The following is a 23,842-nucleotide window of genomic DNA, read 5'->3' as shown; positions in this document are numbered from 1 at the left end:
GTCCTTTTCCAAATGGGATGTGGGCTCTAAAGGGACATTATTGGGTGTGTGGCAAACAGGCCTACAAAAGGCTACCAAAGGACTGGTCAGGAATATGCTATGTGGGGTACATAAGACCCTTGTTCTTTTTATTGTCACAAATACAAGGAAATCATTTAGGAATAAAATTATATGATGATCTGAATAGAGAAAAATGATCTATTGATGCTTCCTTAGCCAGGGGTAGTGCTCAAAAATGGAGAGAAAATGAATGGCCCCCTGAAAGAATCATACAGTATTATGGACCAGCTACCTGGAACCCGAATGAGGTAATATCTGGAGCTCAAGAACCTATTTATAATTTGAATCGAATAATTAGGTTGCAAGCTGTCCTCGAAATAATAACCAATCAAACAGCAACAGCTTTGGATCTTTTAGCTGATCAGTCCACCCAGATGAGGAATGCTATCTTTCAACATAGAATGGTTTTAGACTATTTACTAGCAGAAGAGGGGTGTGTGTGGGGGAAACTAAATGATTCTAATTGTTGCTTACAAATTGATGATAACGGGAAAGTGGTTAAACAGATAACAAAATAAATTAGAAAATTAGCCCACGTCCCAGCAGAAACTCAGAAGGGTATGGATTGGGATTTGTTTTCATGACTGCCTGGTGGACCATGGGTTAAAAGGATGTTATTTTTATTTTTATGTGGTGTAATGATGTTATTATTCATACCTTCATACCTTGTATGATACTTTGCTTTGCATTATTGATATGCCGGATAATAAATAGTACATTTGTAATGACTTCATTCAAAAAGGAAGGGGATATGTCAATTATGATGCTTAAGAATTGGACCCTCCAAGAACGGACTGATGAAATCCAGTTATTACTGACAAAAGTTGAAAAAGAGACACAAATTGAGGATATTAAAAAGAAGATAAGGGATTGTGAGGAATGTTTTAACAGTTTGTGTCAATAGAGAGCTTGAAGGGAAATGTATTCGTAGTTTTTTTCCTTGAAGTCTCTGATATCTGGGGGTTTCAGAACAACTGCTAACTATTATGACTATTGCATGGGACACTATGCAAGCCCCTGATATCTGGCCAGGAGATTAAGGAGAAGGGGAAAGCTGAAGGACGGCTAAAAGGCAAAGCTTGCAGGGAACGCTGTGCAAGCTTTTGACATGCAGCCAAAAAGGACAAAGGAGAAGGACAAGAAAAAAAGCCTGAGAGGAAGACTATGAGCCTTCAGCATGAGAGACCCCCAGAGACCCCCAGAGACACCACCAGAGACTGATACGCATGCTCCAGTAGGAGGGTTTAGATTCCGGAAACTAATTATAATAACCCTGGGTTTTTTTAGAAGTAGTAATGAATATATATTAGTCTAGGAGCATAAAAATCAGCATCTTGATGTAACAGGTGTGCGACTAGGTGGAGCGAAGACTCCCGGCGCACCCAGCGCTGTTTGCTTACCTCTATTCTTATAATAAATTGTAAACTTTGATTATAATCCTATTTTGGGAATTAGCCATTTATAACAGGCAGGTCCAGCTTGGTTGGCAGATCCCCTAGTGTTGACTAATCAGGTGGCTTTTGCTAAATGTGTGTCCCAATGTTTGAATGTCCCAGTGCCCACTGCCTTCAATTGTAGTCTTTAACAATCCATTATATTGCTTGATTTTCCTGGAGGCTGGTGTTTGAAACTAAGATTAACATCTGAAACTAAGGCTCCCAGGGCAGAGGTCTCATACTATCCAGGAGGAAATGCTTTACGTGCTTGTGGACCACATAGCTGATATACTCCTTCTGGAGCTATTCACCAATGGGGGCCCACTGCTATTTCCATAATCTTTAAAGACAGCATAATTGGTAGTTTCAAATGCATTAACAGTTCTACATTGCCTGGTCAGATTCCAGGAATGTACATAGAATCATAGAATGGTTTGATTTGGAAGGGACCTTAAAGATCTTCTAATTCCATCTCCCCTGCCATGGGCGGGGACACTTCCCACTAGACCAGGTTGCTCAAAGGTCCATCCAACCTGGCCTTAAACACCTCCAGGGATAGGGCATCCACAGCTTCTCCGGGCAAGCTGTTCCAGTGCCTCACCACCATCATAGTAAAGAATTTATTCCTAACATCTAATCTAAATCGACCATTTTTTGGTTTAAAGCCATTACTCCTTGTCCTATCACTCCACGCCCTGACAAAGACGTCCTCCCCAGCTTTCCTGTAGGCCCCCTTTAGATATTGGAAGGCCTCTCTAAGGTCTCCCTGGAGCCTTCTCTTCTCCAGGCTGAACAACCCCAACTCCCTCAGCCTGCCTTGGAGGGAGAGGTGTTCCAGCCCTTTGATCATCTTCGTGGCTCTTCTCTGGACTTGTTCTAATACGTCTATATACTTCTTGAGCTGGGGTACATCTAATCCCTGGGTGGCATTCTCCTTATTGTTCCTATTAACTGAGTATATACATGACAGATTTTCCTTTTCAGTAGGATATGCAGGGATGGAGGGAATCTGATGGATAAGAGATACTAGCATTGCTTGAGTTTGCTAATTGCCACACATTTGTCTTATTCACAGTGAGTGGTATAGCATAGATGGGAGTGCCCTCATTTACCAAGACAGTTACATGGGTGCACATCCAACAAGATGACATCACCAAGGTGGGCAAAAAGGGCGTGGCACGTCAGAAGGGAGTGGCGTGGCAGTTCACGCAGGCAGGGCGAGCAGGAAGGGCAGAGCTTTCCCCACCGCCCATAAAAACACCTCTTGTAATGACAGCCTCCTGTTAGCTAGGCTGCAATGGTCTCCACCAGGCACGGTGCTCTCTCCAGGAAGTCAGTACACACCCAGACCGACTGCCCATCCAAAAATGAAGGGCAGAGGCCAGTGGGATGAGGTTCAACATGGCTAAGTGCCAGGTCCTGCACTTTGGCCACCTCAACCCCATGCAATGCTATGGGCTTGGGACAGAGTGGCTGGAAAGCTGTGCAGAGGAAAAGGATCTAGGGGTGTTGGTAGATGCTCGCCTGAACATGAGCCAGCAGTGTGCCCAGGTGGCCAAGAAGGCCAATGGCATCCTGGCTACTATCAGGAATAGTGTAGCCAGCAGGACCAGGGAGGTGTTCATCTCTCTGGACTCAGCTCTGGTGAGTCCGCACCTCGAGTACTGTGTTCACTTTTGGGCCCCTCACTTCAAGAAAGACATCGAGGCCCTGGAGCATGTCCAGAGAAGGTCTACAAAGCTGGTGAAGGGTCTGGAACACAAGTCTTCTGAGGAGCGGCTGAGGGAACTGGGGTTGTTTGGTCTGGAGAAGAGGGAGGCTCAGGGGAGACGTTATTGCTCTCTACAACTACCTGAAAGGCAGTTGTGGGGAGCTGGGGGTAAGCCTCTTCTCCCAGATAACTAGCAATAGGATTAGAGGGAATGGCCTCAAGTTGCACCAGGGAAGTTTCAGGTTGGAAATTAGGAGACATTTCTTCTCAGAAAGAGTAGTCAGACTTTGGAACAGGTTGCCCAGGGAGGTGGTGGAGTCACCATCCCTGGGGGTGTTTAAGGAAAGGTTGGACGTGGTGCTTAGGGACATGGTCTAGTGGGTGATATTGGTGGTAGGGTGATGGTTGGACCAGATGATCTTGAAGGTCTTTTCCAACCTTAATGATTCTATGATTCTATAAGGAAGTCTTATACACTATACATTTTTCTTCACCTAATTCAAACAGCATTTCTACCTGTCAGATTTAACATTCCAGTTCTAGAAAATGGGGGTGTACTGCCAAGCACTTTACTGTGCAAGGGGGTACCGTACTCCAGACTTCCCCAAGACTCTTCCTTTCTCACTTTTAACTTTCGCTTTGTACGTCTCCGGCCACACCCATCACAGAGCTACAGAATCAGGGACTGGGACTCCACACTCACTTCATACAAAAGTACATCCCCATCACACTTCACACAAGAGTCTTACCTGACCACCAAGGCAATATTTAATATTTCTTACCTCAGTCTGTGCACAGAGTTACCGGGTCAGTTCTCAAAACCGGAGTGCCTACCTTCCTTTCTTCCCTAATTCTTCACCGATCCTGCCTTCTTAACCAGTCTCGGTTCCTTTGTCAGTTCTCTGCAGTACCACCATCACCAAGGCACAGGACCGCTGAAATCAGTGGGGCGTGCCATCCTGCTGCGGTGGTAATGGGGCTCCCCAGAAGGTTACTGGATCCCAGATGAGCCCCCAATTTGTGAGAAACAATCTGTAGCCAATAACACAGGTTCAGGCAAGGATCTCAGTGAAGTAGCATTTTTATTCGCAATTGCAATGGTGGATGTTCTGCAAGCAGGAGTGCACAGCAAAAGTATATCATAACCTTATATTCCCTATTACCTGATGCTTGATTCCTCCCCTGTTTCCTCATAAGCTGAGTACTACAGGTTCACAAACTACTTGACCTTTATTATTATACCATATATGTACAATTTTATTTGACCAGCCGTTAATTTCTCCTTTTCCTTTTTTTTTTTTCCTTCTTATCTCATGGTTAGAAGGCCTGTGTTTTTTTTTTTAACTGATTTGGCACTGCTCATCTTGTTTTTCTTAGCTATCCTCCTTATCGTGGGATAGTGGGACCTTCCCCTTACCTGCTTTACATACTCCCCACTGCTATGCCTCTGTTATGCCTGCAGAATCACTTTTGAATACGCAAGGTTAGTGGAATTTTACACTGCAAAAACACCTGCTATTGCAAAAATACAACTTTGTTTCTCACACTATCACTACATGCCCTGACAAAGAGGCCATCCCCCTCTTTCCTGTAAGCCCCCTGAAAGTACTGGAAGGACACTATAACGTCTCCCAAGAGCCTTTTCTTCTGCAGGCTGAACAGCTCCAGCTCCCTCAGCCTGTCTTCATAGGAGAGGTGTTCCAGCCCTTTGATCATCCTCGTGGCCCTCCTCTGGACTCATTCTAATAGGTACATATCCTTCTTATATTGGGGGCCCCAAAGCTGAACACAGTACTCACGAGAGCAGAGTAGAGAGGGAGAATCTCCTCCCTTGACCAGCTGGTCATGCTTCTTTTGATGCAACTGAGGATACAGCTGGCTTTCTTGGCTGCGAGTGCCCATTGCCTGCTCTTGTCGAGCTTCTCATCAACCAGCACTCCCAAATCCTTCTCCTCAGAGCTGCTCTCAATCCATTCTCCACCTAGTCTGTATTTGTACTTGGATTGCCCTGAGCCAGGTGCAGGACCTTACACATGACCTTCATGAGGTTTGCACAGGCCCACTTGTCAAGCCTGTCGAGGTCCCTCTGGATGGCATCCCTTCCCTCCAGCGCATCGACTGCACCACACAGCTTGATGTCATCGGCAAACTTGCTGAGGTTGCACTCAATCCCACCATCCATGTCACTGACAAATACGTTAAACAGCACTGGTCCCAATACTCACCCCTGAGGGACACCACTCATCACTGTTCTCTACCTGGACATTGAGCCACTGACTGCAACTTTGAGTGCGACCATCCAGCCAATTCCTTAGCCACTGAGTGATGCGTCCATCAATTTAGAGACAAGGATATTGTGTGAGAAAGCACTGCATGCTTTACACAAGTCCAGGTAGATGACAGCAGTTGCTTTTCCCTTATCTACCAATTCTGTAATCCCATCGTAGAAGGCCACCAGATTTGTCAATTTGTTCCTGTAAACACAGTTAATCAGAAAAAATGCTCAACAAGTTGTAAAACAAGAAAAACTGAAGCAACAGAGTAGCTCCAACCACATGCCAGTGTAGACATTTATCTTCCCTAATTATGTTGTGTATTAAAATTTAGTACATAGAGTTTAATATTTTTATGGTTAAATATGAGAAACGTACACTGTAGAAAAATACCAGCTAAAAACAAGAGCCCACACACACTTTTAGTTTAAATTTAATTTGTCAGATAGATGTTATCTATGTACAATCAGTGTGCATTGTAACAATTCTATTAATAAAGTAATTCAAATCTTCTAAAATATTATCTGGCTGCATAGCACATTTGATGTTATTGCCCATTTTAAGAGGGAAAACAAATGGATGTACAATAAATTTTGGCTAATTTGATTCTTAAGTGTTCAGATATTGAACACTCCTCCTTTAAAACTAATGGACCGGAAAAAAACTTTCCAGAACACAATTTAATTCAATATTTCTCATCATTTCATTACAACAAATCACGATATTGACAGTTTAATAGAAACAAACAAACAAACAAAAATGTATCTGAATTATCAAATAAAAAAGGGGCACAAAAGGAATAAAAATGTTCCCTTTCCCCATTTCTACATTCTGAGCAGTGGTTTCATCAAGATATTTTATTAAAAAGAATTAGCACACTGACTTTTTTTTTCATACTTGTGACAAGAAGGCCTGAGCTGGTGGGGAAAGGAACAAGAGAAAAAAAAAGTTAATTTAATTAATTTGCAGTGATTTATTTTCATTTATTTATTGTAAAAAGGCATTATTACAACTGATCACAGAAGAAATCCTGGCTATGTTACAGTTATAGATAAAGAATTTAAATATTCGAGCTTGTTATGAAAAGTGGCAAGGTGGTTGCAGTGTAAAATGTAAACATACAGTTTTGGAAAGTGAGAATTCTTTACTAAGAAAACAAAGCAAACTCCTCATTCCTTCTTGAAACATGACCATATGTCAGTGTTTAAAAATTCATTTATAAACAATTTAAACTGTGTTCAGCCTAAAAACAGTTTTATAAGATCCAGTCTTGATGGGATAGTGTTGAGGTCCCTGTAAAAAAAATAAAAAAAATAAAAAATAAAAAAAGAGAAAAAGTGCCACAACATTTGCAGCACTGTGCAGCATAAACTTTAAATACAAAAATATTTTTCTTTTGTTGGGATAACAGACCTTGCATCCTGGGAAGAAGTAACAATACTGTTACTGATAGAATATCCAGTCTTTCAAGTCACATAAGGCAATTACTGTGTTAGCTTACTGTATATGGCTAAAAGAAGGTCCAGAAAATGTCAGTCTTTGTTATGTTTTTCGGCTACTCCATGTATGTTCAGGTGTATTTTTGTGATCTGATGAGTGTTCAAATGGAGATCTTGAACCATAAGGAGACTTCTGATCTAATGGTGACCTTGAGCCACTACCAGAAGCTCTGTGGTCCATTTGCCAGTCTGAGTGGTACCTATAATCTCTGGAAGATTTATGATGGCTGTACTCTGAAATTGAACAGGGATCTGAATGCATCCTGTGGTCTGAATGGGAATGGTGATCTGAATAAGGCCTACTATCTTTTAAACTTCCTTCTAGGTTTGACCTGTGATCTCTGCTCATGTGGTCATCCAACTTCCTATGTTTACTATCACTATAGTATCTGAAACAAACAAACAAAACACCAGTATATTAGTATTACTGAATACACGGTAAGAACTACAATTATGTCAATTCAACAGAACTGCATTAGAGAGCTTTCTTTGCAGTTCTGTATTAATCAAAACAAAACAAAACAAAACACTTTGTTGCTTACTACAAGCAGGCTACAGGAAGGGAATTCTTAAGAGACTTTACAATAGCTGAAGCAACTTACCTGCTGTCTTGTTTGTAGTGATCCCACTCTCTATGATCTTTTCCATTGCTGAAGGCTGAATACGGCCTTTTCCTAGAGTCAGTTTTCTTATAAGCAGCTCCCTGATGCCTGTCCTTATGATGATCACGGTATTGTGACAAATGTCTATCAGAAGAATAACTGTCCCTGCTACTGTCATCATGGTTTGTATTCTCTTTAATTCTTTCAACATCTGTTTAATAAAGTAGACAAAGGTTATAAGCCTTAAAGGAACCCTCAGGAAGTTTGCAGATGACACCAATTTGGGGGGGAGTGTCAATCTGCCAGAGGGTAGGAAGGGCCTGCAGAGGGACCTGGACAGGTTGGATCGAAGGGCAGAGGCCAGTGGGATGAGGTTCAACATGGCTAAGTGCCAGGTCCTGCACTTTGGCCACCTCAACCCCATGCAATGCTATGGGCTTGGGACAGAGTGGCTGGAAAGCTGTGCAGAGGAAAAGGATCTAGGGGTGTTGGTAGATGCTCGCCTGAACATGAGCCAGCAGTGTGCCCAGGTGGCCAAGAAGGCCAATGGCATCCTGGCTACTATCAGGAATAGTGTAGCCAGCAGGACCAGGGAGGTGTTCATCTCTCTGGACTCAGCTCTGGTGAGTCCGCACCTCGAGTACTGTGTTCACTTTTGGGCCCCTCACTTCAAGAAAGACATCGAGGCCCTGGAGCATGTCCAGAGAAGGTCTACAAAGCTGGTGAAGGGTCTGGAACACAAGTCTTCTGAGGAGCGGCTGAGGGAACTGGGGTTGTTTGGTCTGGAGAAGAGGGAGGCTCAGGGGAGACGTTATTGCTCTCTACAACTACCTGAAAGGCAGTTGTGGGGAGCTGGGGGTAAGCCTCTTCTCCCAGATAACTAGCAATAGGATTAGAGGGAATGGCCTCAAGTTGCACCAGGGAAGTTTCAGGTTGGAAATTAGGAGACATTTCTTCTCAGAAAGAGTAGTCAGACTTAGGAACAGGTTGCCCAGGGAGGTGGTGGAGTCACCATCCCTGGAGGTGTTTAAGGAAAGGTTGGACGTGGTGCTTAGGGACATGGTCTAGTGGGTGATATTGGTGGTAGGGTGATGGTTGGACCAGATGATCTTGGAGGTCTTTTCCAACCTTAATGATTCTATGATTCTATAAGGAAGTCTTATACACTATACATTTTTCTTCACCTAATTCAAACAGCATTTCTACCTGTCAGATTTAAAGCAATATGAAAATGACAGTATCATTTGACAGAAACAAGATCTAAACAGTTTAAAGACAAATGCACTAATGTGAGTGAACTCAGAGAGACCTCAGAAGTAAATAGAAGGCATGCAAGCTAGGAATATGTAGGGCTGAGAAGCTAAGCTTTTCAGCCTTATAAACTGAATGGAGAGTATGAGTGTGGTCCAAATGAGAGGTGAGTAGAGGCCTTCAACAGTGCACTTTTAGACAGAATGGTTGGAAGTTCCTCTCTAAGGAGAGAGAGCCGTAGCATGAACGTCAGTTCTAAAGGTACAACTTATTAATGAAACATATTATGTTCATTTTAAACCAATGATAACATACTCAAGTTTTACATGACATGATATAAAAATAAGTATTAAAAGAAGGTAAGTGTGGGAGCATAGAAAAACTGATTTTGTCAACAATAAAAGACATCCCATATTTCCTGAAGCCATGGTGACATTACAACTGCTACAAATATGCACAGAGCCTCCAAGAAGTTTACAAGTTTTGAGTAGGCCTCTCTCCCTTGCCAAAATTAAATTTTTTTTTTTAAATTTTTATTTATTTTAAAAGAACGGCCAAATAACTTGCTACTAAAATCAGTAAGTACCAGGTTCAGTCTCTGCTCAGTTGAATTTCATCAGCAAATTAGTGAAGTTATGCCAAGACTGTCTATCCCTATTATATCGAGGAATATGGGAGTTCTAGGAAACATTTTTAAAACTTATTTCATTTTACATCCCACATTTAAGGTACATAGCACAAGAATACACTTAAGATTTCTTACCTGGATTTCTAATTACTTGTGTATTCACATTGCTGCTAATGTTCTGATCATTATGTTGCTGAAAGAGACAAGTACAGAAACTGTAATTGATAAATCCCAAAGTTGCATCTGAATTCTTCAGAAAATATCCTAACAAAATAGACTAGTTTACAATGAACAGAAAAATACACTTCAAGTAATCATTTTGTTATTGTTCCTTTGTTGTGGTTTAACCCAGCCAGCAGTTAATCACCACACAGCCTCCCCCCGCAGTGGGATGGGGGAGAGAATTGGAGAAAAGTAAAAGCTTGTGGGTTGAAATAAAGACAGTTTATTAGAACAGAAAAGAAAAGAAAATAATAATAATAATGATAATGATAATAGTATTACTACTACCAATGTGTACAAAATAAGAGATGTACAATGCAGTTGCTCACCACCCGCTGACCAATGCCCAGCCTATCCCCGAGCAGCAGTTCCCCCCACCCTGGTCAGCCACCCCATATTAATTGTTCAGCATGACATCAGATGGTATGGAATATCCCTTTGGCCAGTTTGGGTCAGCTGTCCTGGGTCGGTCCCCTCTCAGCTCCTGCTGCACCCCCAGCTTCCTCGCTGGCAGGACAGCATGAGAAGCTGAAAAGTCCTTGGCTTAGTGTAAGCACTGCTCTGCAGCAATTACAATATCGGTGTGTTATCAACATTATTCTAATCCTAAATCCCAAACAGAGCACCCTACCAGCTACTAAGATGAAAATTAACTCTATCCTATCTATTAAATTGATAATCTAAAAAAAGTTATAATAATTAGAATACATATTTGTATAGAGAGAGTTTTAAAGTATTACCTGAGATTCTTGGCGTTTTTTGATTGCATGTTTATACAGTTTGTGCAGCTTTCTGGCATCAAATTCTGTAAACTTGGAGACAAAAATCCACAAGTTTCTGAGGAGAAAGAAAGAGAGGTTATAATTCTTCCATATATTAGTTTTTCATGTACAATACAAGAGAACGCAGACATATTATTTCAACTTTACTTCAGTAAACTGAAATCATATTATGGATTTTCCTTTTTCCAATAAAAATTTTGTAGAATAACTTACTTTCTCCATTGTTTAATTTGTTCAGGATTTGGGTACTCCTTTAGACATTCAGTAATATGGTCCCCAATTTTGATTAGGCACTGTCTAGTATGTTCTAGCTGTTCCCTTTCAGAAAGGCCTTTCTCTGGTCGATCCAGTTGTTTCAATGCTGCTTTGACAGGCCTCATTCTTTCTTTGCACTGTAAAATGGAAAAAAAGAAATACATTAATTCAAAGGGGAAAAAAAATCTAAAACATGACCCACCCTTACTGTGCTATTTATACAGGCAAAAACAGTACTGATCTAAGCCAAATGAAAAAGACTTCACTCACAGCCCATTACATTTAGTTTTACAAGAGGTTTAATTTGGAAAAAAAAAGTATTTGAAACCAAGTAGAAAATTTATTCTTATATTAGATTATATACATTAGATTATATGCAACACAGATATTAAATAAAACGCTAATTTAATATAAAAAAATAAAAGGGAAAAGAATTATTATAATGCATTTTTAAAATCATGGGTTTAACAGCACGAGTATATCAGACAAGACTTATATTACTTTTTAGGACCTTGAAAGCTATACAAACTCAGTGTCAAGATTCAGTATATTTCAAGTAGATACTTTCTGAAACAATTAAACTTGGCATTCAGCAGAAGATAAGCATTCCTTCTCTGAGCAGTTTATAAGCCCTTGTTCTATGCAGATATTAAGAGAAACTAACATATCTAGGATAAAGATATGAACGACATACGAACAACTCCTCTGACGGCAGTCTCCCGTTAGCTAGGCTGCAGTGGTCTCCACCAGGCACGGTGCTCTCTCCAGGAAGTCAGTACACACCCAGACCGACTGCCCATCCAAAAATGCAGCAGTTCAGGTCACTGGATGCGGGGAGTGTCTGAGCCTGTTGCTGCCATCGGCGGGAGGCAGAGAGACTGTGTGCATGAGGTGCGAGCAAGTGGACGACCTGGTCCGCATGGTGGCAGAACTCAAGGAGGAGGTGGAGAGGTTGAGGGCTATCGGGGAGTGCGAGCGGGAGATAGACTGGTGGAGCAACTCCCTGCAGGGCCTGAAGGAGAGGTACCGGGGTGAGACACCCCAAATGGGGGTGGACCCCCTGCCCTGTCGCCGTCGGGCAGAGGAAGGGGACCTGGGAGTTGAGGAGGAATGGACACAGGTCCATGCTCGATCTCACAGGCGATGCCCTCCCCTTCCGGCCCCGCCTTCCCAGGTGCCCTTATACAACAGATTTGAGGCCCTGGAGCTTGAGAGACCCGTGGGTGAGGATGAGGTAGGAAGCCTACCCAGGAGGACGCCTAGGGCGAGGAAGTCGACTCCACGCCTCAGGACTGCCTCCACCAGGAAAGAAAGAAGGGTGATTGTTGTAGGCGACTGAATCCCTTCTCAGGGGAACAGAGGGCCCTATTTGTCGGCCTGACCCTACCCATAGGGAAGTCTGCTGCCTCCCTGGGGCCAGGGTCAGGGACGTTGCCAGGAAGCTTCCCAACCTGGTTCGCCCCTCTGACTATTATCCTCTTTTGATAGTCTAGGCTGGCAGTGACGACGTTGAAGAGAGAAGCCTCAAGGCTATCAAGCGGGACTTTAGGGGGCTGGGACGATTAGTGGAGGGAGCGGGAGTACAGGTGGTGTTTTCGTCCATCCCTACGGTAGCAGGGAGGGGTACAGAGAGGACACGGAAAGCCCACCTGATAAACACGTGGCTCAGAGGCTGGTGCCAGCACAGAAATTTTGTTTTTTTTTGACCATGGGGCGCTTTACTCGGCACCCGGCCTGATGGCCGCAGATGGGTCCCTATCTCTAAGGGGAAAACGGATCCTAGCCCAGGAGCTGGTGGGGTTCATTGAGAGGGCTTTAAACTAGGTAAGAAGGGGGACGGGGCTGAAATAAGGCTTGTTGGAGCTGTGCCAGGGGGAACGATGGCAGGGCCAGGGGAGAAGGCAATGGCCCAGCTGAAGTGCATCTACACTAATGCACGCAGCATGGGTAACAAACAGGAGGAGCTGGAAGCCATCGTGCAGCAGGCAGGCTACGACTTGGTTGCCATCACGGAGACATGGTGGGACCACTCTCACGACTGGAGTGCTGCAATGACTGGCTATAGGCTCTTCAGAAGGGACAGGCAGAACAGAAGGGGTGGTGGTGTGGCTCTCTATATTAGAGAATCTTTTGATGTTGTGGAACTCGAGGCTGGGAATGATAAGGTTGAGAACCTGTGGGTTAGGATCGGCGGGAAGGCCAACAAGGATAGCATCCTGGTGGGGGTCTGTTATAGACCGCCGAACCAGGATGAGGAGACGGATGAGGAGTTCTACAGGCAGCTGACAGAAGTTGCGAAATCATCAGTGCTTGTTCTCGAGGGGGAATTCAACTTCCCTGACATATCCTGGAAACACAACACAGCCGAGAAAAAGCAATCTAGGAGGTTTCTGGAGAGCGTGGAAGATAGCTTCCTGACGCAGCTGGTTAGTGAACCTTCCAGGGGTGGTGCCCCGCTAGACCTTCTCTTCACAAACCGAGAAGGACTGGTGGGAGATGTGGTCGGAAGCTATCTTGGGCAGAGTGACCACAAAATGGTGGAGTTCTCTATTCTTGGCGAGGCTAGGAAGGGGACCAGTAAAACTGCTATATTGGACTTCCGGAGGGCTGACTTTGAGCTGCTGAGGACACTGGTTGGCCGAGTCCCTTGGGAGGCAGTTCTGAAGGGCAGAGGAGTCCTGGAAGGCTGGGCGCTCTTCAAGAAGGAAATCTTAATGGCACAGGAGTGGTCCGTCCCCACGTGCCCAAAGACAAGCCGGCATGGAAGAAGACCGGCCTGGGTCAACAGAGAGTTGCAGCTTGCGCTTAGGAAAAAAAAGAGGGTTTATAATCTTTGGAAAAAAGGGCGGGCCACTGAGGAGGCCTATAAGGATGTTGCGAGGCTGTGCAGGGACAAAATTAGAAAGGCCAAAGCTCATCTGGAGCTCAATCTGGCTACTGCCGTTAAAGACAACAAAAAATGTTTTTACAAATACATCAATGCAAAACGGAGGACTAAGGAGAATCTCCATCCTTTACTGGATGCGGGGGGAAACCTAGTTACAAAAGATGAGGAAAAAAAGGAGGTGCTTAATGCCTTCTTTGCCTCAGTCTTTAGCGGCAATACCGATTGCTCTCTGGATACCCAGTACCCTGAAAGTAGGTAGCTGGTGGAAGGGGATGGGGAGCAGAATGTGGCCCTCACTATCCATGAGGAAATGGTTGGCGTCCTGCTACGGCACTTGGATGTGCACAAGTTGATGGGGCCGGATGGGATCCACCAGAGGGTACTGAGAGAACTGGCGGAGGAGCTGGCCAAGCCGCTTACCATCATTTATCAACAGTCCTGGCTATCGGGGGAGGTCCCAGTTGACTGGCAGCTAGCAAACGTGACGCCCATCTACAAGAAGGTCCGGAGGGCAGACCCGGGGAACTACAGGCCTGTCAGTTTGACCTCAGTGCCAGGGAAGCTCATGGAGCAGATTATCTTGAGTGTCATCACGTTGCACTTACAGGGCAAGCAGGCGATCAGGCCCAGTCAGCATGGGTTTATGAAAGGCAGGTCCTGCTTAACGAACCTGATCTCCTTCTATGACAAAGTGACATGCTTGGTGGATGAGGGAAAGGCTGTGGATGTGGTCTACCTTGACTTCAGTAAGGCTTTTGACACTGTTTCCCACAACATTCTCCTCAAGAAACTGGCTGCTTGTGGCTTGGACTGGTGTACGCTTCATTGGGTTAGAAACTGGCTGGATAGCCAGGCCCAAAGAGTTGTGGTGAATGAAGTCAAATCCAGTTGGAGGCCAGTCACTAGTGGCGTCCCCCAGGGCTCGGTGCTGGGGCCAGTCCTCTTTAAAATCTTTATCAATGATCTGGATGAGGGCATCGAGTGCACCCTCAGTAAGTTCGCAGATGACACCAAGTTAGGTGCGTGTGTCGATCTGCTCGAGGGCAGGAAGGCTCTGCAGGAGGATCTGGATAGGCTGCACCGATGGGCTGAGGTCAACTGTATGAAGTTTAACAAGGCCAAGTTCCGGGTCCTGCACTTGGGGCACAACAACCCCAAGCAGAGCTACAGGCTGGGAGATGTGTGGTTGGAAAGCTGCCTAGCAGAGAAGGACCTGGGAGTGATGGTTGATAGTCGGTTGAATATGAGCCAGCAGTGTGCTCAGGTGGTCAAGAAGGCCAACAGCATCCTGGCTTGTATCAGAAGCAGTGTGGCCAGCAGTGCAAGGGAAGTGATTGTCCCCCTGTACTCGGCTCTGGCGAGGCCGCACCTCAAGTACTGTGTTCAGTTTTGGGCCCCTCGCTACAAGAAGGACATCGAGGTGCTTGAGCGGGTCCAGAGAAGGGCGATGAAGCTGGTGAGGAGTCTGGAGAACAAGTCCTACGAGGAGCGGCTGAGGGAGCTGAGATTGTTCAGCCTGGAGAAGAGCAGGCTCAGGGGCGACCTTATCGCTCTCTACAGATACCTTAAAGGAGGCTGTAGCGAGGTGGGGGTTGGTCTGTTCTCCCATGTGCCTGGTGACAGGATGAGGGGGAATGGGCTAAAGTTGCCAGGGCTGTTTTAGGTTGGATATTAGGAAGAACTTCTTTACCGAAAGGGTTGTTAGGCATTGGAACAGGCTGCCCAGGGAAGTGGTTGAGTCACCATCCCTGGAGGTCTTTAGAAGACGTTTAGATGTAGAGCTTAGTGATATGGTTTATTGGAGGACTTGTTAGTGTTAGGTCAGAGGTTGGACTCGATGATCTTGAGGTCTCTTCCAACCTAGAAATTCTGTGATTCTGTGATAAAGCTACTTTAGGTATGCCTAAATTAGCAACAGCGTACAATACAGATGTACCCATATATACATTTAATATGTGTGTTCCTGAATTTTCACACTAATTCAAATGTATTAATAATAGATGGAGATAAACCAGTAAACATGTTTTAAATTAAATACGCTTGCTTGGAAATACCATCCAATCACAACAGCAAGGCAGACAGATGAAATGCATATTCTACCTGTCACATGGCAGAGAAGTCAAATGAGTTGGCCTCTACAACCCTCATCAGTATATTTCCATTTGATAAGATAAACATACTAATTAGACTGCATCTGACTATGGCTTAATGATGATTATACATTCCAGAAGAGAGGGCCTGTCCAAAAACGTTCTATACACAAACAAATTAGAATTGTTCCCACTATGGAAAAGAGGCAAGTCTGTATATCATAGAAACATACATTCAAAGAACGGTTTGGGTTGGAAGGAACCTTAAAGATCATCTAGTTCCAACCCCCCTGCCATGGGCAGGGACACCTTCCACTAGACCAGTTTAATCAAAGCCCCATCCAACCTGGCCTTAAACACTTCCAGGGATGGGGCATCCATAACTTCTCTGGGAAACCCGTTCCAGTGCTTCACCATGCTCACAGTAAAGAATTTCTTCCTAATATCTAATCTAAATCTACCCTCTTTTAGTTTAAATCCATTACTCCTTGCCCTATCTCTACACTCCCTGATAAAGAATCCCTCCCCAGCTTTCCTGTAGGTCCCCTTTAGGTACTGTAATGTTGTTATAAGGTTTCCCTGGAGCCTTCTCTTCTCCAGGCTGAACAACCCCAGCTCTCTCAGCCTGCCTTCATAGGAGAGGTGCTCCAGCCCCTTGATCATCTTCGTGGCCCTCTTCTGGACTCATTCTAATACTTCTCTGTCCTTCTTGTACTGAGGGCCCCAGAGCTGAACACAGTACTCCTTCCTCACTGCCCTCAGGATCCTAAATTGCACCATTTCATGGTCACTGCAGCCAAGGCTGTCCTTGAATTTCACATTCCCCACCAGCCCCTCCTTGTTGGTGAGAATGATATCCAGCATAGCACCTCTCCTTGTTGGCTCCTCTATCCCTTGGAGAAGAAAGTTATCATCAATGCATTCCAGGAACCTCCTGGATCCCGAATCAAAACTGAGGGCATTTGAAGAACATCTCCGCTCCCCTATCAACATCAAGGGATAATTCAGAAATCAGTGAAGCTGCTGTTCCATTGCCAGTTCATGCCATTGATTTATTAAACAGTTACATTATATATTGCACTAACCACAGATTAAAGCAGCCTTTTAAAGACAGTTTACAGAGTGCATTGCTTAAGTTAATGTAGAGGTGATCAGAGAAGCATAACTATACATGGGAATCAAGTGATTTTCAGTCACCTAGCCACATATAAGATATCCTGGAAGTCATGGACAATTTGCTTATAATGTTTAGATTAAAAAAACAACAACAAAACAAACAAAAATAAATCCCCCAAACCCACATACATATTGATGTGAAAACAAGATAATTTGCCTCTCACAGTTAACATTACAGTAGATCCAGTAGACCCATCTGGCAGTAGCAGACAACTGTTGAAAACTGAATGATAGAAGTTCCACAGCAGAAAATTAGCTGCTCAGAATAACTCCTTGACATCTTTCCAAAGGTCCTAATCAACCTATAAAATTGTATAGGTTGAGTTTACCTAACATTTTTTCTTCCAATATTGATACTGTTGTAGTCAAAAGTAGTGATTTAATAGTTTTGTTTTTATTTTATTTTATTTTATTTTATTTTATTTTATTTTATTTTATTTTATTTTATTTTATTTTACTTTATTTCAGAGAGATCAATCACTCTGACAAGATATTTCTAAGGACTTTTGGATTTGTTACTTCCTGTGTCTAACACAGGAAGTCTGTAATACTTCAAGATCAACTTTGAAACTTAATTTTTCTCATTCGCTTACAAAGAACAAAAGGGTATTTGATAAGGTCAGGCCAGTGGCTACAACAACTGTGTTAAAACTCATTTGTTTCTGTCCTTTAAGGACACGAGTTATTCTTGATTATGGATCTTCATAGTCTGTATTTTAAAACTATTCAGTGCACAGGCCAATGGACAAATATTCTTCACTATACTGCAAAAATAGAATAAAACAAAACTGCTGGCCCAAAAACAAAACTGATTTTAGTATAGTATAGATAATCCTTCATTGTTCTGAGATTTTACTGACAATAGATATCTTTGTTATAATGTCTAATTAGCAGAATCAAGAACATCCAAAATTGTGTTCATTTAGAATATCAAGTGTAAACTCTAAGTTATCAACAAGAGACTTACCACACTGAATGTCTTCTGATCCAGTTCTTCAGATTCTTCAGATATAGGAACTGGTTCACTAGTTGCAGTAATATGAACTGGAATATCCAACGATGGAACTTTTTTATTTTTTTCTTTATTTTCAGATTTGATTTCATTTACCTAAGAATAAATATGAAAATGTATCTGATCAGCAAACCTTATTTTTCGACTGGAATTATACTGTAATTAGGCAATCACCATAATTACTGCATTCTCTTCAGTTATAGCAAGAAAAATATATTCTGACATGCAATTATGGTACATTTTATTTTCTCTCTCTGAGGGATGGAGAATGAGAATGGAAAAGTTATGAGTTTCTTATATTACTTGCATTCACGGTCATTAAGCTATGCATCTTTAAAGGGGCAATTTCCCATTTCATTTGTCTGTCTTTGTAGTTGCAAGTGGTAAAAATAAAATTTCAAATGACGCAAAAGATTTCAATGTAATGACAACTGTGAAGTGATCCAAAATACATTTTCAACTCAAAATCATTCACAAAAGCTGGTGGCCTTTTCTAGTGCTATAAGAAAAGTAAACCTAGTTACCTTCTCTTCCTTTACTTCTTTTTCTTTCTGTGTGGATTCCTTTACTTTGTTTTCTCTCTTTTCTTTAATATATTTAAATTCTTTCTTATCCTCCTTTTCTTTTTTCTCCCTTTTCAAATCCCTCTTAATTTCCTTTTCTTTTGTCTCTCTTTTTTCTTCAGCTTCCTTTTTTATACCAATATCTGGCTCATGCTTTTCTTCATTTTCTTTTTCTGCTTTTACTTTTTTATGCGGATGTTTCACTGAAACAATCTCATCCTGTGATACACAAGCATATATATCACATCAAACTGATTTCTTAGCTATACAAGTTTTGTAACCATAAAATAAAAATTTACTTTTTTTTGTGTGTGTGTGTGATTTCTTAGGTTTATTACCTATCAACTAGATCTGGATACAGTTGCAAAGAAAAATAAGGACTACTTACTAATTTCCTTGATGTGACACAAAAAAAGTACTGATTGGGCAGTAGTAATGAGAGATTAAGCCCATTTAACTTTCATATCCCCAAAGAAATCTGCCCCTGTAAAAGGTAGTTAAGCTTTAAAGAGCTAAAAGCAATAAGGAAGTAGGCATCAGAAAACAGCTGATTTTTGAGGGCACTCAAGTGATGGTGAGGATAAAAGACCTCTGTTCTGTTTAGCTTTCTTCTAGTAACTTTTTTACTGACCACAAATTAAACATTCACAGTCAAAGGAAAAGGGAACAGAGTTCCAACTTGCTCTTTTCCAGAGGTGTTCTGAAGAATCTGGTGTTCTTTTATCTACCTTCAAAGTCACAGAATTAGGTGAGCAACATGGCCAGCCCCTAGACTTCATCATCTCTAGGGAACCTGCTTTGGCAGGGGGGTTGGACATGATGATCTCTTGAGGTCCCTTCCAACCCCTACAATTCTGTGATTCTGTGATCTGTTTTGTCCCCTGTCCCCCCCCCCCGTGATTTCTGCTGTGTGATAGATTTAAATAAGTGACCCAACAAAAGCAGAGGCCTAAAGGAATTAATTGGAAGTAATAAAAATATAAGAAAGTTAAGTAGTCTATTAGAATAATGAAACCCTTGACATATACAGGAACATTCACTTGTATGTATCAAAACATCATTTATTCATGCTGTGCTTTCTAATCAAGCTTGATTTTTTTTCCTGAGCCTGGAAAAAGTTGCTACCTGAAGAATCATTATCAGTAGTAATAACGGATTAGTCAGAAACATTGGAGTATTTATGATGATTGAGTTTTCACGTTACATTAAAATTACATTTCTAGCAGATACAATGCTCAAGTGTTTAAAGAGCATTGAAATTGCATGATGTCACTTGTAATTGGACTACAACATTCTTTTAGGACATAATAATTTGGACAACTAATCATAAATGCCTCAGCTACAGACTTATCATTAAATTAAAATAGATACAGTCTTCCATGTGATTATATTGATGCAATTTTATTTGCCACAGAAGGAGAATGCCATTCAAGTGTTTCAATTTTATTAAATCAAACAGAAGATCAAATTGAAAGTGTTACTAATAAAGAACTGAATAACCCATACCATATGAAAGATGTTTACCTCGTTATCTTCACCAGATTTTTCTGAGGGTGGTGACGAGGAGTCACTTTTTATTTCTTCTTTTATTTTTGCAGCCTTTGTTGCTTTACTCTTCTTACTTCTTGTTTTCCTCCTCTTTGAATTGCCCTGAATGCAAATAGGTACCTTTATTATGTGAACTGACAAGTATCTGCACCATAGTTACAGAAAAAATTGTTTTTATGTTAAATAAAACATTAATTTTATTTGTTAACACTAACGACTAATACTGTTCTCAGGACTGGAGACTGAACCTAGCGCAACAGTAGAGTATATATACAAATAAGAGGCAATAAAATAATATTAAACTTGCAATTCATTCCTCGAGTTAGTCTCATATAATGTGATTAGCAATATGGAGAAAATTGCACAAAGAGTAGAACTAAGGAAAAAGAAGGATCTATTGATATGCCCATAAGCATAATGTTATCTTGCTACTGAATGTCAAGATTTACTTACTGCACTAGCAAGTCTCTGTGCTTCCTTTCTTGCAAGGTCTTTATTCAGTAATTTAATGAGGTAGTCTGCACGGGTCTGTAACTGCTTGGCCTGGGGTTTCTTGTCCGGATCATCAGGTAAAATCTGAAGAGAGCAATGGTGGTATCAACTATAAGTACACATTATCAAATTTGGAAGCTGCATTTAAAAAAAAAAAAAAAAACGTAGAAAACCAATTCACTCCAACTACACCTGGCAAACATAACAGCATACTTGAAGGAATGTATAATTTCTTGAACGTTATATATTTTCCGCAAACACACAAATAATGTAGAGTCTTGGAAATGGCCTCACAAAATTTACAGTAAACTCAAAAAAATAGCCTCAAATTTCTGTTTCCAATTTCATAGTTTATCTAAGAAATTCAGAGCTCCTGTACCACTGTCATCCACAGATCTAGTTCTGACTTGTGCTTCTTCTAAATGCAGAACTCATTACCACAGAATATTTCTGAAGCCAAAAATATAAATGAGTGATTTCAAAACAGGCAAAATTATGGAAGGCAGGGGTACGATATCATTAAACAGATTTGGATACAATCCTGACCTCTCAAATCCCAAAGCTACAGGTTGTTGACAATGTCACTGAGTTTGCTTCACTTCAGTCTTTCCCTAAATATCTGTTTCTCACTACTAGGCAGACGCTGCACTACTACTTGTCTAATGAACACAGCTATTCTCATATTGTGAATAAGAGGCAGTTTCAAGCAAAGAAACTGTGGATGGGAAAGAAAGGAGGGGTGAGAAAACCAAACCAAAACCCCAAAATATCCTTCCCTCCAAAAGATCAAGAATAAAATTAACATAACTAGAGCATCTAAAGTAGGGAAACAACAGATGGAAGAGAGAAAATTCAAGTGACAGAGATCCAAATACACAAAAATAATGTAATAGACTATAAGAAGGTATAATTCAAATGAATATACAAGATCTTGAATTCTAATAAATGTACAACAAGAATACAAAGGAGTACAACTGTCCTAACTTCTGTGCAATTTCAGCGATCAGAAAATAAGCTCTTTCAGTAACTGATCTTTTTAGCATTATTACTTAAACATCAAAAAAAAAAAAGTCCTTCATGAAATTTCATAGATGACATACCTTCTGCGTCAAACTGAGATCAGGATCCATTTTTATCATTTCCCAGCTGCCATAACCATACTCATAGATACCTATTAACAGATTGGAATCATCTTCCTTACCCCAATCTATATCAAAATGAGCTGCCTTGGTGTGGCATGGGATGACATATCTAGTAGAAAAAAAAATAGAAACATAAATAAGCCACCTTCTCAAACTTAGCAAGGGAGAAAGGAACATGCTAAGAGCAGAAACAAAAATGTTACACCACTAAAATGCTGGTATATTTAGGTAAGTAATCCAGATAACTATCATAAGATTTTCTTACAATTTCTATAAAATATTTATTGAAATCAGTACTGAAACAAGTTTTAAAGCAGATCTAGATCAAGATATAAAGAACAACAGATATCTATCTGTGGTCATGGATTAAGACAGAATTGGTTAACAATGAAGACAAGCTTAAAATATCACTCTTGTGTAACTGCTAACTGAATAAGCATAGTCTAGGGACTGTGATACAGAAGGTAGCAAGCTAAGAAGTTCAGAGGGCTGAAACTATCACCAACAATTGGTATCTGTTCCCCTTTGACAGATATTGCTTTCCCTCAGGCAGAGGTGACACAAAGCAACTCCTCAACAAGCCTAATTTCTACTCTGAAATAATTAAGAGTAACTGAACCCAGGCCCCAGTGAATACAGTTCAGAAGCCAAAGCAAATACTGGCTACAAAGGAGAGGGAAGAAAGAATAAACAAAGAATGTGGATCAGATTATGCTACCAGTTCTTACAGGAAATGAAGCAACACTGGTGTCCCAGCGTGCTTACAGTCTGGACTGGTTAAATATATGCTTACAAGCCTCGAATAATTTTCTAGATTATTGTTTCCTTTAGGAGGAGAATAAAAAAAATACCTTTTCCTTTCTTCTGGATCTAAAGGAATGGATTTGTGCAATGGTGCCAACTCTTCTTCATGGGAGATGACTAGCTTTGCATTCACCTGCACTCCTGATATTCGGAATGTTGGGCCTTTAACCTTCCCAAGTCCACCTCCTTAAAATAAAGGACAAAACTGTTAAAATATTCAGCCTTTAGGTGAATGTTATACACAAACGTAAAGAAAAAACAAAATTGATAATATAGCAGATGACATTCAATTAGAAAAACTTTTTCTAAACAAACACTCTAAGCTCCAGAATCTCAAGGTCTTCCAAATACTAGTAGATTAATTACAAATTTCATGATAAAACAAAATCATGTCACATTCCACTGTGACAAAATACACAGGGAATGGGGATTATTTTTTAAATTCACCAAGCACACTAACATTTTTGTTTCTGTTTTCCCCCAAGAAAATAAATGTTATAATCAGACCTTAAGAATAGCTCATAACACTTGACACTTTTTATTCTGCTTGCCAACTCCCAAATACAATTTACCTGATCTTTCTTGTCCAAAGGCATTGTCCCTTAAAGCCTTAATGCATCCATTATGTACAAGTTCTCCCAGACGTCTAAGGTCTGTTTCCGATTTATCAACTAGCTCAGCATCTCTAGCTATAGCATCTAACCTATAAAAAAAGAAGTATGGTTTTATAACTCTAAAACATTAGTAACTACACAATCAGAGAACCAAGTAATACCTGAGTCTCTGGGACCTGGGATTCCTGAGGGCCAGCCTTGATGGTAAAGACCAAGGCAAAGAAGGCATTCAGTACCTCAGCCTTTTCCCTGTCCCGTGTAACCAGGTTCCCCATCTTGTTCAGCAATGAGCCCACATTTTCCCTAGCCTTCCTTTTGTCACTAATATATTCATGAATGACTCCTTCAGACTTTGAAACTAGAGTAGTTATGAAATAAGCTAGAATTCACCCACACTTGCTATGCCGTGTGCATTTTTAATCCATGCACTTAAAAGTATCTATAGAAAAGAATACAGAAAATATTATTTAAAAAAAGGAAATAAAAAAAATCAAAAAAAAGGTGTTTCAGATATTAGAGGACAATACAATAGGAACTATAAAGGACCCTAACTATACAGTTTCAATATATTTCTGTATATTCTTTTGAAAATAAAAGGAACTATTATATATTGTATGATCATATAGAATATAAGTATTGTTAAAGAAAATGAAGGTGATAATTTTTTGGAGAATATGGAGTAATACAGAAAGCTTAAAATAATAACTGACAATAAAAATGTAAAACTGGTAGTTACAGTGCATAAAACCATAAGCTTTTACCATACTATCAAACAAGAAAACTGAATGATCGTCA

General features: G+C 41.3%; 1 protein-coding gene across 6 annotated transcripts in view; it reads right to left on the bottom strand.

Annotated features, from left to right (window-relative positions):
- Positions 1-4,367: 4,367 nt before the first annotated feature.
- Positions 4,368-23,842, bottom strand: part of LOC311220762 (chromodomain-helicase-DNA-binding protein 1-like) — a 92,588-nt gene continuing 73,113 nt past the window's right edge. For 3 of the 6 annotated variants that reach the window (XM_084304319.1, XM_084304320.1, XM_084304321.1), the window contains exons 25-36: positions 23,006-23,136; positions 22,481-22,619; positions 21,588-21,738; positions 20,449-20,571; positions 19,972-20,097; positions 18,409-18,666; positions 17,840-17,980; positions 10,678-10,856; positions 10,423-10,519; positions 9,596-9,653; positions 7,582-7,792; positions 6,612-7,368 (exon numbers count right to left, since the gene is read on the bottom strand). In XM_084304319.1, the coding sequence (XP_084160445.1) occupies positions 7,023-7,368; positions 7,582-7,792; positions 9,596-9,653; positions 10,423-10,519; positions 10,678-10,856; positions 17,840-17,980; positions 18,409-18,666; positions 19,972-20,097; positions 20,449-20,571; positions 21,588-21,738; positions 22,481-22,619; positions 23,006-23,136 (1,960 nt within the window). In that variant the 3' untranslated portion in view covers positions 6,612-7,022. Of the gene's footprint in view, positions 5,682-6,611; positions 7,369-7,581; positions 7,793-9,595; positions 9,654-10,422; positions 10,520-10,677; positions 10,857-17,072; positions 17,175-17,839; positions 17,981-18,408; positions 18,667-19,971; positions 20,098-20,448; positions 20,572-21,587; positions 21,739-22,480; positions 22,620-23,005; positions 23,137-23,842 lie in introns of those variants that run through there. The other 3 variants (XM_084304322.1, XM_084304323.1, XM_084304324.1) reach the window with 3 other exon arrangements.

Source organism: Netta rufina, assembly GCF_964035555.1.
Source record: "Netta rufina genome assembly, chromosome: W".
Taxonomy (NCBI): Eukaryota; Metazoa; Chordata; class Aves; order Anseriformes; family Anatidae; genus Netta; species Netta rufina.
This window is presented reverse-complemented; position numbering and strand designations above follow the sequence as displayed.